The sequence below is a fragment of the Hydra vulgaris genome, chromosome 06, assembly GCF_038396675.1.
Source record: "Hydra vulgaris chromosome 06, alternate assembly HydraT2T_AEP".
Lineage (NCBI taxonomy): Eukaryota > Metazoa > Cnidaria > Hydrozoa > Anthoathecata > Hydridae > Hydra > Hydra vulgaris.
Window position 1 is genome coordinate 13,020,469 of NC_088925.1, and position 14,069 is coordinate 13,034,537.

At 26.4% G+C, this 14,069-nt stretch overlaps 1 protein-coding gene across 1 annotated transcript in view; it reads right to left on the reverse strand.

The window, feature by feature from the left end:
- Positions 1-14,069, reverse strand: part of LOC100208424 (ubiquitin-conjugating enzyme E2 J2) — a 60,102-nt gene that overhangs the window by 29,169 nt on the left and 16,864 nt on the right. The window contains exons 3-5 of the mRNA XM_065799249.1: positions 9,205-9,295; positions 8,228-8,275; positions 1,810-1,890 (exon numbers count right to left, since the gene is read on the reverse strand). Of these exons, the coding sequence (XP_065655321.1) occupies positions 1,810-1,890; positions 8,228-8,275; positions 9,205-9,295 (220 nt within the window). The remainder of the gene's footprint in view (positions 1-1,809; positions 1,891-8,227; positions 8,276-9,204; positions 9,296-14,069) is intronic.

Here is a 14,069-nt window from a genome sequence, read left to right on the forward strand (position 1 = left end):
GAAAAAAAAATTACCTTTTTTATAAATAGCTTAAAATGCAAACGACATGATAGTTATACAGAAATATATACATTTTATAAAAGCCAGATGTTTAAGCTATAAAATGGTATATAACAATGTCATTTTTAAGAATATTTTTTTATACTTTTTTCCACCACCTGGCTTACTGTGCGTTCCCCCTACTTTAACCCCTGTATGTATATATATATATATATATATATATATATATATATATATATATATATATATATATATATATATATATATATATATATATACAGGGCTTGTGATGAAGAAAATCGTCAAGCGTGTTATATCGCGCTCGTAAAATTAGAATATGTTTTCATTGAGTGTGATTATGTGCGCTCGAGATAACATCAGCAAGCGCGAACATGAAAATTGCTAAGGCGATACTCATAAAAAGCTTTTTCTTTTTTATATCTTTTTTTATTTGATGCATAATTCTTTTGTCAAAAAATGTTTGAATTAGTATCACAGTTATGAAAATACTTTAACGAAAGAGATTTTTATACTACCAAACTTCTTGCATATTGTCAGATCGCGATTTTATTTTTAACTACTTATGTTATAAAAAAATAATATCAAACAAAAACGCAACTTCTTATTGATTTAGTATTGAAGTATAATTTAGTGACTTAGTTTTGCTTCGTTGTTTTGACATATGTATTTTAAAATGTTACTCTGTAAACTTAATTAACGGTTAATGGTTTTTATATTTCTTGATATTTTTTATTCAAATTAATTATTAAATTTTTTTCTAAAACTTCTTTTTTTAAATTACGTTTTTTATCTTAAAACTATAACACGCAAGAATAATTTGAAATAATAATAAATAAGAATAATAACTTTTTATTTAATAAATATTGACGTCATTACTTAGTTTTCTTTTCGAATGTCCTTAATTGCGAACATTCTAAACAACAAAATCGTTTTAAATTTGAGTTAAAATAAATAATAGTTAATAAAAAATCTATACTATGAACAAAAACTAATTTTAAAAATTACTCTATTATTAATATTTATTTTTATTATAAACGATGTGTGGAATATTACAAATAATAAATCAAATAAATTTTACTTGATATTTTCACGAGATTAAAAATACTCCGCAGTTTTAATTTTCTTATAATGGTTTTCTAATTTTTTATTCTTATTTTATTTGCGCATTTTTGTATTCACATTGTGTTTCCACGTGCACATTCCATTATTGAAATTAGTGACGATAACGACTTTAAACTGCTCATTCCTTATGTTAGTGCAAAAGAGAGGGACGTTGTGCTTTTTATATTTTATATCAGTTGTTTGATAACAGAACATCTTTAATAAAAATCTTTTTTAAATATTTTATGAAAATAAAAAAATAATCTTGAACAATTGGACGAGCGTTATTTATACGCTCGTTATAAGCTGAACGAGCGTTGTTTATCGCGCCTAGAATGTTTGAAAATACCGTTTACGGGCGCGATTTAAGAGCGGAGCGCGATCGCGCTCGCTTCATCACAAGCCCTGTATATATACATATATATATATATATATATATATATATATATATATATATATATATATATATATATATATATATATATATAAAGAGAGAGAGAGAGAGAGAGAGAAAAGAGAGAGAGAAAGAGAGAGGGAGAGTAAGGTGGGGGAGAATATGTCACTGCTATCCGTAGTTCCAGGAATTAGCTAAATTGCTAACACCTAGAATAAAAGATTGCTATAAAAACTACTTTCAAATTTTTCATGTTTTTATATAAGTTCTTAAAGAATACTAATATAGCTTACATTTGTGATATCAGGAAAAAGTTCGCAGAAAAGTTCATCCTTTATATTGAAATCAAGACTATTCATTGCATACTGTTTTTTCTAAATAAAAAACTCATTTTTTAAATGTAAAATAAAAAATGAATAAAAGTTGAAATGAATAAAAATAAATAAAAGTTGACTAACTTAAAACCCAGACTACTGAGCCACAGACTACTGCAAACCATATGAAATGTGTATATGTATGTATCATACCGCTTTACATAGATATAATATTTGTGAAGCAATATAGTACATAGAGCAGTGACATGTTGCAGTTATTTGTTCCAGTAATATGTTGCATAAGTTAGTTCTAGTAATATATTCTGGAAATTTTTTTCAGTAATATGTTGCAGTAATATGTTACAGTTATTTGTTTCAGTAATATGTTGCAGTTATTTTTTCCAGTAATATGTTCTAATAATGTGTACCTGTAGTATGATGTAGTTATTTTTATCTGTAAAATATTCACTGGAACATTGAATATATTGCTAAAAAAAAAAGCTGCATTTTAAAAGCTATTTATATCATCATATTAATACAAATAGTTTTTAAAAGTAATTTGCTCTAGTAATATTTTTTAGTAATGTATTACATTATTTATTGTTCTAGTAATAGGTTCCATTAATTTGTTCCAGTGAAATGTTGCAGCTATTTGTTCCAGTTGTATGTTCAGTAATCATCAGGTCATGTAAGGATTAAGATCATCATGATCACCCTGCTACTGGTAAATCTCCTAATGTAAAAATATGTAATATAATTATCACCTAGATTTTTGTTTACTCTCTCAAAGTTTTATCTAGCTCATAGTATGTTAGCATTATTTATTTCCGCGGTGCTCTGTGATAAGACCGTAAGGACTTTAGGGAGCACCTTAATAAATACAAAATAAAAAAATAAAATAAAAATTTATACCTAATTAAACTATCGGTTATGTATTTCATTATTTTTTTTTCTTTTGATTAATCAATGCTTTTGATTTTCATAAATACATTCATACAGGGCCGCTTCAAGCTGGCTCGGGGCCCTGAATTAAAACTAAGTTGTTAAGTAAGAACTGTGGCTAGGCTCACCCACACCCCCAAAAAGGAGGGGGGTAGCAAATTTAGGGGGCCCATTTGGAAGTTTAGGGGCCCTTTTGCAAATTTGAGGAGCTTTTTTTTTTTTCTTTTTTCCTTTCCAGTTTTCTCCATTTGTTTTTTATGAGTGTAAATTCATTAATTAGGCCACCAACATCATGATATTGAATGCAGCGAATTATAGTCTTCATTAAAAAACTTATTAAACTACTGATCTCTAATTTTATATTGATAAATAGTTGTTTCAGGTGTTAAAAGATATTTTTTCTTTAGTCTAAAGCCAAGCAATTCAAACTTTTTCTTTAGTTAAATATAAATATCTTATTAAATCTTTAGTTAGTACCCAAATCTCTTATAAATTCTTTAGTTAGTTCTCAAATTTCTTATTAGATTTAACTCATCATGTGTAAATAACTGAAGTTTTGAATTTTCTGAAATTATAGAAAGTCTGGTTCATCTTCATCATATTCAATTTCACTAGACTGAACACATAAAATTTCATTAATAGCCTGTGGTACAGGAAAAAAAGTTCTTGACCATGTCTGATTAGTTGAATGGCTGAAGGAAGGTCAAGATAGTCAATTAGAATACAATTTTTGGAGTTACATTCAGTAACATCAATGGCTACAAAAATAATAATTATCTGAATGATTTTTTTGTACACTTTATAGAATGGGTAATCTAAAAGATTTTTACTCTCTTTATTGACCATTCAATAAGATCTTCGAAGAGATCATCCAGGTCATATCTTTTTTTAGCAGATTTTATTTTGAATTTACTTCTTTCATATTTGTCTAAATTTAGCTTTGAACTGATGACTTTCTCACTTTAAAGAAATTTTTCTTATTTTTTAAAACATATATTGCAAAAATATATTTAAATTTGTATTTACGGAAAAGTTTTTGGAAATCCGGAAAAACTAAAAGTTAAAAGAAATATCCAGAATTCCGGATATATTCGGAAAAAGATAATATATCTTGTGCAAAGACTGAGATTTTTCTTTATCACCAAGTTTTCATTGCAAAGTTTGTCAAGTACACTTTTTTAACTCTGTAATGTTCCTTTTATATTTTTTAATTAAAAATTCATCACACATATAAAAAAAACTGTTAGGAAAGAACAACCACAGTTAGCCATAATTGCATAGAGCACCGTAACTACAAGCACCGAAACAATATAACATGCAAGATAAGATTGTGAGTTGCAGCACCAAAACAATGCAACATAGCATTGTGACTTGCAACACCAAAACAATATAACATTCAACATAACATTGTAAGTTGCAATACCAAAATAATATAACATGCCACATAAAATTGTAAGTAGCAACATAAAAACAAGATTAAAAAGAATTTTTTTAAATTTTGTATATCAAAATTTAAAAAATTGGAGGGGGATAATTTCGCTATTATTTTAGTACTCAGCAAACTAAAATTTTTAAAAAAAATCAAAATTTTTGGAAATTTTTTTTTATTGTTTGCACGTATGATTAGTTTTGATGTTTTGATGCATAGCTTCATTAATAAATCCTGCATCATGGTTTAAATCATCTGAACTTTTGTTTTGTTGTAATAAATGACAACTGGATAAAGGAAACTTCTTTATGCTCCAATGATAACTATATCTTTTCTTATGTTAGAAAGCCTAGTTTTTCTTTCACGCATTTAACAAGGAAGTCTAGATCACCAGCTTTGGTTTGAATCTCTTTTTGAACTTAAATGATGTTTGGTGCAGCAAGATTAAACTGCTCTGTTTGATACTTGCTGCACCAAACAGAGCAGTTATTAAGAAACTAGTAACTGCTCTAATGACAAACAGAGCAGTTACTAGTTTCTTAATAACTGCTTTTTAACATGCTTTTTTTTTCTTATAATTCAAGTCATGTTCAAGACTTTGCATAAATGAATTTTTAAAGGGAAAACTTTAAGTTAGCACAAAGTACTTTTGAGCAATGATTTTGTTGACAGCATAAATGGATTGCATCTTGGTGTTAATTTAGTCATAATGCTTCAGATAAACATGTTTATGGAGAAAAGTTGTTAAATTGACATTAATTATTGCAAGATTAGTTCTCTGCATTAATAATACTCTTTCATATTCTAAAATATCTTTTAAAGATTCAATTACAAGCAACAGAGTATATATTGTCAGATGGCATCACTTTCTAGCATAATTCCAATGGAGCACTGTTAACTGAGTGCCATGACTGAGAAACTGAATTTTTGAGACTCAGTAATTATTTTAAACTAAAATTGAAATAATTTCTAGGCTTTATGCATTATAACTGACATCATAATTATCATAATTATGATAATTATGCATCACAACTGACATCACAAAATCATATTTAGACAACCAAGCAACATTTTAACAAACCCAAAACTTTTTTTTAACCTATAGTATTCTGCAACATTTTGCATTGGCAGCATTTAATGCATTAAACTTTTAAACTTTGTTATATTTTAGAGAACTCTGGAATTAATGAAAGTGCAACACATGATAACAAAACAGAATATTTTTTTTGACAATTTTGAAATTGAAACATGACAAACAAAAATTTTTAACCGGGTTATTGAGCTATTTTCTTTTTCTTTTTATTTGGATTACTTTCTTTACATTTTTAGATTCAACAAAATCAAAATTGACACACATTCGAAAATATTTAACTGCTTTTTTTGAGTGTGTATCAATTTTCTGTCAGTTACTTTCATTAAAAACTAAATTACCACTACAAAATCCATTATGACAGATGTATGCAAATATATAACAGAAATACATAATATAAAATAGGACATTGTTTCAATTTCAAAACATCTTAACTTTTAAATCAGTTGGAGTTTGGAGCTCAACATTTGTATATTTTTGTGTTTCATTAGTAGGTACCACTAAAAGTTTAAAGAAAACTTGAAACTTTTAGTGAAAAGATGATTGGTTGATGAAAAACTTGATTTTTATTTTACTTTTACCCAGAATTAACCCAAAAAGACAATCTTTCCATTGTCTAAATTATACTTTAGGAAATGTTTCTGTACTAAGTATCCAACTCCAAGATGCAGCTCCAAGATATTTAAAACAGTGTGATACCTATCTATCTATATATATCTCTGTGTGTGTGTATATATATATGGGCAATTTTACAGCGAAAAATGAAAAAGTAGTCAAATTTTATTCTCTTTTTTGTCAACTTTTAGCAAATGAATATTGATGTAGACACATGAGAGTTTATCTAAAATATATCTTTGATACTAAAATTAACTTATTTAAGTCATTTTTATGCCTCTGAACGTTAGGGTTTTTCTCATTGTCATATGATAAAAAAAAGGTATCATTGTAAAATGTTATTCTAACCATGAATTTATTTGCATATTCGGAAATAATTTAGCGTGAAAATGAAGCTAACATGTTCAAATTGTTGTTGGTCAGATTTTATACTTTATAAAATATACATATATTTTAAGAAAATAACAAATGAACTTTTGCAATTTTGCAAAAACATGATAAAGTTTTGTTTTTTATAAAATTTAGTTAAAAAACTAAAGTTTTTTAATAACATATGCAAAAGAAATGTTAAAATTTTGCATTTAAAGTTTTGAATAACGATGCTTAGTTAGAGCACATTTTTATTTTAAATTTGTGCAATGTAAGTTAAAACTAAAAACATTTACTTAAGTTCTGGCGCTTTTTCGTTAACAAAATGAACTACGTCATTAAGTAATTATTATTTCGTTGACAAGGTTCTTACTGGAACTTTTTATATCAGGAGAATTTAGAAAAAAATCATTTATTTTTTTAATGTTAATTAAAATTATTTATATTATTGTTTTTTTATTTGTTTACGAATTCTTATTTTATTTGACATAAATACACATAAATAAATAAAAATAAGAATTATATAAATATTTGTAATTAGAAATTAAAAAATAAAGATTAATTTGCTATTCTCCTAATATAAAAAAAATCAGTTAGAATTTTTTTTGTTTTTGTTTTAGTAAAACAAATCGTTTGTAAATGCTATTATGGGTCATCCATAAAGCATGTTACCCTATATTTGTCAATATATATATATATATATATATATATATATATATATATATATATATATATATATATATATATATATATATATATATATATATATATATATATATATATATATATACAGCACTCCTCTTCACATCCTGTAACTTCAGAGGTTCCTAAAGGTTCTATCCTTAGCCCTATACTCTTTTTAATTTACATTAACGATCTCTCAGAAATTCTCACATTTAGGTGGCATTGTTTGCTGATGATACTACCATTTATTCTTATATAAGAACCCAACACTCTCTGATTGCTTGAAGGGAGGGGGAGAGGGATTTGAGTTTGAAAAGGACTTCACTTCTGCTACAGCATGGGACTCTCAGTGGCTGGTGAACTTTAACTCAGATAAAACAAAATTTTTTCAGCTAATTGTTATAGCAATAATCTAGATCTTCTTATATTTATGAATGGTAATGTACTCAATAAGTCATATAACCTTTGCCTTCTAAGATTAACTTTTATTTCCAATCTTTCTTGGAAACCATATATGAAATCAATTGCAAAATTAGTATCTGCTAGAGTTGCATCTCTTTATTGTGCACTTTTTTACTCTGGATTCTATTTTATATCTCTATAAATCTTAAATCCATTTGTATATGGAATACTGTTGCCATATCTTCCAATGATGCCCTTTCTCTTTTAGACAAAGTGCAAAAATGAATTGGAAACATAGTTGGACCAGCTTTTGCAGCCAGCCTCCAACCATTACCATATCACCAGAATGTTGCTTCTCTTTATCTTTACTATAAATACTATAATGGGTACTGGTCTAAAAAGCTAGCGTCTCTTGTGCCACCTACTAAAATTCATTCATGTGTTACTTGTCATTCAATTAAGTCTCATCCTTTTACTGTGACTATTCCTAATTGTTCCAAAAATTCTTTTTCATCTAGTTTTTTTCCGCAAACATCAGTTCTTTGGAATTTGTTCCCTTCATCCTGCTTTCTTGATTCATATAATTTGCAATTTTTTATTTTGTCTCTTAATTGTTATTTTGCCTTATAAACTTCACCTTTTCTATTCTAGTAACTTCCAATTATAATAGTGGTTACTTGCATCCTTGTTTGAAGTGATTTTAATATACATATATATATATATATATATATATATATATATATATATATATATATATATATATATATATATATATATATATATATATATATATATATATATATATACATACACCATTTGAACAAACATTACCTATCAATAAGTTAATGATAAAAAACTTTTTTTACCTGATAGTCTGTTGTTTCGATACTACCTAGTGTAGGTGCTTTCTCAAGCTAAAAGATATGTTTATTAAATTATATTCAAGTTTAATGCTCATATATTTAATTTAGTGCTCATATTATTATTACTCCTATTTTCTATTGCAAATTTATTTTGTAAACAAACTAGATATTTCTGGCAAGCGCCAAGTCTTAAAGACAAAACTTCAAAACTATTTAGATTTTTATTTTCAAGATCTGAAACTAAACTACCCTTATTTCCTTTAGCATTTAGCGTACAAGAAGGATCTACTATGTAGATCTTGCTGGTGAGCTTGCAAAAAATTGAATACTTATGTATTTAGTGTCAGATCTTGTAGATAAAATTATAAACATTTTAAGAGTTTTATTCTTTGAGTTCTGACATTGACTATCCTTCAAAGATAAGATTAAATTGTCAACTTAAAAAGAGATGTATTAGAATATAATGTATTGGATAGAAATTTAAATCAGGAATAAAGTTGAATAATTGATAAGCTCAATTATGCAAAAATGGTTTAAAAAGGAGCTATTGCCATAAGTGGTTATTACTTTAAAAAATGTAGCAAACACTAACCACTTTAAAAGTGGTTAGTGAGAAATGTGGTTAAAAACTTTTAATAACACCTTTAAAAGTGGTTAGTGAGAAATGTAGTTAAAAACTTTTACTAACCACTTTAAAAGTGGTTTGCAAAGTAGTACAAAAGTTTGAGAATATTTTAAATGTTTTAGTTTTTAAGTTTTATATAAATCTTTGTACATTTAAAAAAATTATTTACAAATTAAATCGTAACACAAATGTTTTTTTAAAAAAACTATTATTAGAAAAGAAAAACTTTGTTTCGAAATAATTGTCTTAATTTAAAAACCATTACATGATTTTAATAAAATTTGCAATTTGATTTTATATGAAATGAACTGCCTCTGATAAAAAGCTTAAAAAAGTTGAAAAAAAATTACTTTACCATAAAACTCAAAAGCCCTGTCAGTATTGTTGATACAGACCATGCTGGGTTCCAGGTGTCAGGATGAAAGTCGCTTATTGAGAGGCACAGCCTAATGAATTTTAAAAACTTGAAAAATGAAACAACAAACAATCTTTAGCAATTGTATAAAAAGACAATACAAGACAATAAAATTGGTTTTTTTGAAATAAAAAAAATTGAGTTGTTTTTTCTTGTAGCTAGTTTTATTTAGGGGTTGTCCAAAAATTGTCACACAATTTTCTACTCCTCCACCCGCCCTGTTACAACATCTTAATACTTTAGTAACACTTTAGTATGAGTTGTCACAAAACCACTAACCACTAATCCTCCCCCCCCCCCTTCCTCTTAGAGTGTGACAGTTTATGGACAACCCCATACAGTATATACCAGACCTTGTGATGAAGTGGGAGCGATTGCTCTGCGCACATGAAACACACCCATAAATTACTTTCCGGACGCGACAAATAGCGCTCTCTAGTTTTGTTACGAGAGTAAAAAATCGCGCTCGCCTGAAGAGAGTAAAAAATTGCGCTCGCCTGAACTTGTGAGGGAGAAAATTATAAGCTGATTTTATAGAAAATATTTTAAGTAAAATTTTTGTGCTGAAGTCAAAATATGTTTAAACAGTAGAGTTTGGATATTGTTAAATAAAGAAGTTATATTCATAATAAAGTACATCACGCATAATTTATTCGAGACTTACTTCAGCTTTAATTTATGCGGTATAAGTTAAAAATGATTTATTTTTATTTATTATTACTTCAGCTTTAATTTATGCGGTAAAAATTAAAAATGATTTATTTCTTTTATTTGAAAGCTAAATCAAGTGTGTTTTTTTTTTTAAATTCCAGTTGAACTTTATCATATTATCCGCTTAATCGTACCATGGTTAAGTCAAATCATTTGCTAACTCGTTTATTTTTCTAGGGTCCATTTGACAAAAAACTTTGTTTAACTAGAACTTTTTACTTTGAATTGCATTAAAGTCCATATATTAAATATCAAAACTTGCAACACTTTAATGAAAATTCCAAACTTAAATGTTAAAAAATTAAATATCTAGTGTAATATTTATAAATATCTAGCGTAATATTTATAAATACCTTATAAATATCTAGCGTAAAAAGTTTATCAAACTAAAACTTCACTTAAAGCTTCGATTTCGTACAGGTTCGATCACATTCTATTAATTAACGACTATTATATTCAAAATTCAAAAACATTAAAACATTGGAATATGAAATATTTTATCAAATATAAGTTAATACAAAACTAAATATTTTCACTGGTATCTTCGAATCAGTTAAGCTTATATTAAAGGCTATTTATTAAAAAAGTTAAAGCTAAATGCAACTTAAAATTAAAAAAAAAATAGTTTCAATAAACAATACGTATAGCAAATATACTTGCTGTATAACTTTCAATTGCAACTTTTGGAAGCATGCTCACAAACAACAAAAGAAAAAATGTTACGCCACTAGTTTTACAAATGTATTTCTCAAAATATTCATCAATATATAAGTTATTTGTATATTTGTATAAGTATATATATACTTATAATAATATATTATATTAGTATAAGTCTATTATATATTCATTAAGTATATAATTAAGTATATAAAATATTATTCACTTGGTAATTTTTAAATGGCGCATTCAGTTTATTAGAAAGCAGTTTATTTTGTACAAACAGTGAATGAAGTCATTACTGCTAACAGATAGAATGGAATCGCTTACAATTAATACTCAATTTAACTCTGCTGCTGTTACCTATTTGTGTGCCTTTGACATGGAGTTTTTACCATACTTGGCCTTTTAATATTTCTCTTTATATTTTTGACCACGCAATTAGGTATTCTTAAATATTTATAATCTGTTGATATCTGCTTAATCAGTAATAAGATCAAAAACTTTGCTTGATCAGCTTAATTAGTAATGAGATCGAAAACTTTTTAATTTGATGACTTCTGTAGTAAAGGATAAACCTTATTTTATTTTTAAATGAGTATAATAACTTTTAAAGTCAGGTAATTTATTTAACTCATACATTTTAATACTAACACGATTCAAGTCCTTTATCAATTGTATTTAAAGTATATTAATCTGTTCTTTTTTATTTTTAAAAATTAGAAGACTATGATGACTCTAGAAATCGATGCTTTTTTCAAAAGGTCAAACTCTTGATAAATTTAGTGTTTATCTCCAAAACCCTTAAAAAACAAGATCATTTAATACCTTATTTTAAAGAAATTAAAGAAAATCTGTTTGCTTTTATAATATAAAAAACCAGGTCGTTTGATCGTTAGTTTTTTTTAAAGTTGTTAAACATTTATTACGAGGTATGTCATTAAACAAATATAGTTGTATTTTACAAATGTTTCTAATTTTTATTTTTCTTAACTTATATATTTAGTTATATTTATGTATTATTTATTATGTGTTTAAATGTGTTTAGGTTATATGGGTTTATATTTTGTAAATATGTAAATATCTTTTATATATGAAGTGTTTCTATGTTAGTGATGTGTTATAATGTTATGTGTTTATAGTTTGTAAGTGGTTATTATGTTGTTTGCATGGTTTCAAACTGTTGTGACCTGGCTTAGTTTACAGCAAGATTGTTGACCTTGCTAGCTAAGTGGTGTACTTTGCTATAATGTGACTTAGCTTTGTTGAGAGCAAGAATGTTGTCCGTGCTATTAAAGTTTAATTAAAAACTAAATCTGTTTGTAGTTAATGTAATCATAAAATGTGTTGAAAAAATATTGTTAAAAGAATGTGTTTAAAAGAAATGTTAAAAAGATATAGTTTTTTAATATCTATAATTTTTTAAATATTTATAATTTTAAGTAAATTTTATTGAAAAGATATATACTTCATTAAATATTTGAACTGCTAACTGCAGAAAGGGAACAAGTCCACAAAATTCAAAAATTCACTTTCTAACATAAATCAGTTTTAAATAGGTAAACACACCATTTACTGCTAAAAGGGATAAACCTGCCATCATTTTTATAGGCATGGCATCAGTTTGAATTTTGCATTTACAGCAGAAAGGAAACACATCTGGGACTTGTTCCCTTTCTGCGGTAAACAATAGTAACCTAAAATAATAACATTTTGTGTTTACTGCAGAAAGGAAACACTTCCAGGACTTGTCCCCTTTCTGAGGTCAACATTAGTAACATTAAATAATAACATTTTGCTTGTGACAATTTTAACAAATTTCTTTGTTAAAAATGAGTTGTTCAGATGAAGATGACAATCCTTTATAGAGAAGAAATAAAGGAGTTGTTAATTCAGACAGATATAAAAGGAATGTAATTAAGAAGGCTTAAGTGGCAGAAAAAGAACATGTAAACATGGTTAGAAAAATAATACCAGCCAAGAAACCAGCACCTAATGTTTGCAGGTAAGCTTTTATTGATTTATTTGTATTAATTGTAGAAGACACAACTTATAACAGTATTTAAAAAGCTTTCCAGATGAATACTACTGAAATATTATTACAAAATTTCAGATGAAGTTAAAACTTTTCACCTTTTTGGTGACAACTGTGCTGGTCAAAACAAGAACCACACCCTTCTTAGACTTATGATAGCCCTTTGCGAAACTAAGAGATTTGAAAAAATAAATTTGGTGATTCCTGTTAGGGGACATTCTTTTATGCCTAATGACCGTGATTTTGGAATTATAAGGAGAAAACTAAAAAAAGTAAAGAGATATTATGAAACTGATCAAGTAATTAATCTGATTAACAGTTCTTTAAAAATTCCTGGAAAATTTACTGTGAAAAAAATGTCATTTGAAGATTTTATTGACAAGTTTTACAAGAGAACATGCTTAAGCAATGACTCTTATGGGAAAAATGTACTAAAATCTAACAAAATAATGCTTTCAATCTCAAAATATTGTGAGATGTCAGTTTCTTCTAATAAACCAAGGGAGATGGAATGCAGTATGCATATTGCTGAATTGATAAGTGTCATTTTTTGCTTATGAAACACTATAGGGGACTTTGAACTACCAACTAATAAAGCCTATTCAGCTGTATTATTCATCAACCACTTAAAAATTGTGGATATAAAAAAAACTTTGGTTTATATTCCAGATGAAAAGCTCCGATTTCGGAATGAAATAATGCTATAGACTGTAATAAAATAACGCTATGGCCTGTAATGAAATAACGCTACGGCCTGTAATATATATACATATATATATATATAATATATATATATATATATATATATATATATATATATATATATATATATATATATATATACATACATACATACATATACATACTCACATACATACATACATACATACAATAAAAAATTTTAATTAATTTACATTAAAAATTTTTAAACTATTTTTTTATTTATTTTTTATTAAATACTTATAATATTTTGTCAATAAGAACTACCTTAAATATATAATGTTACTCAGTTAAAAAGATTATATCAATTTATATATAACTTTAGTTCAAGTTCTTGATAGAAATATAGCCTCCTCATCTGTAGTGGCCTTCTCGGCCTTGGGGAGGTGAATTATAAAAAAAAAAAAAAAAAAAAAAAAAAAAAAAAAAAAAAAATGTTATCTTTACACATTGCTCAATTAATTTGAAACATCTAATTTAAATATGACTAATAGTAGAGTAGAATATAATTAGATTATTATATTATGCTCTGTTTTATTTGCTTACACTGTAATTTAGATAAGTTTAAGAAAGAAAACTCAAAGTTCAATCTAAAAATAAAAGTTTAACTTTTATTATTTTAGGCATCATTTTTACACACACTTCTTTGATGCCTAATTATGTCTGATAATTTTAGAAGTGA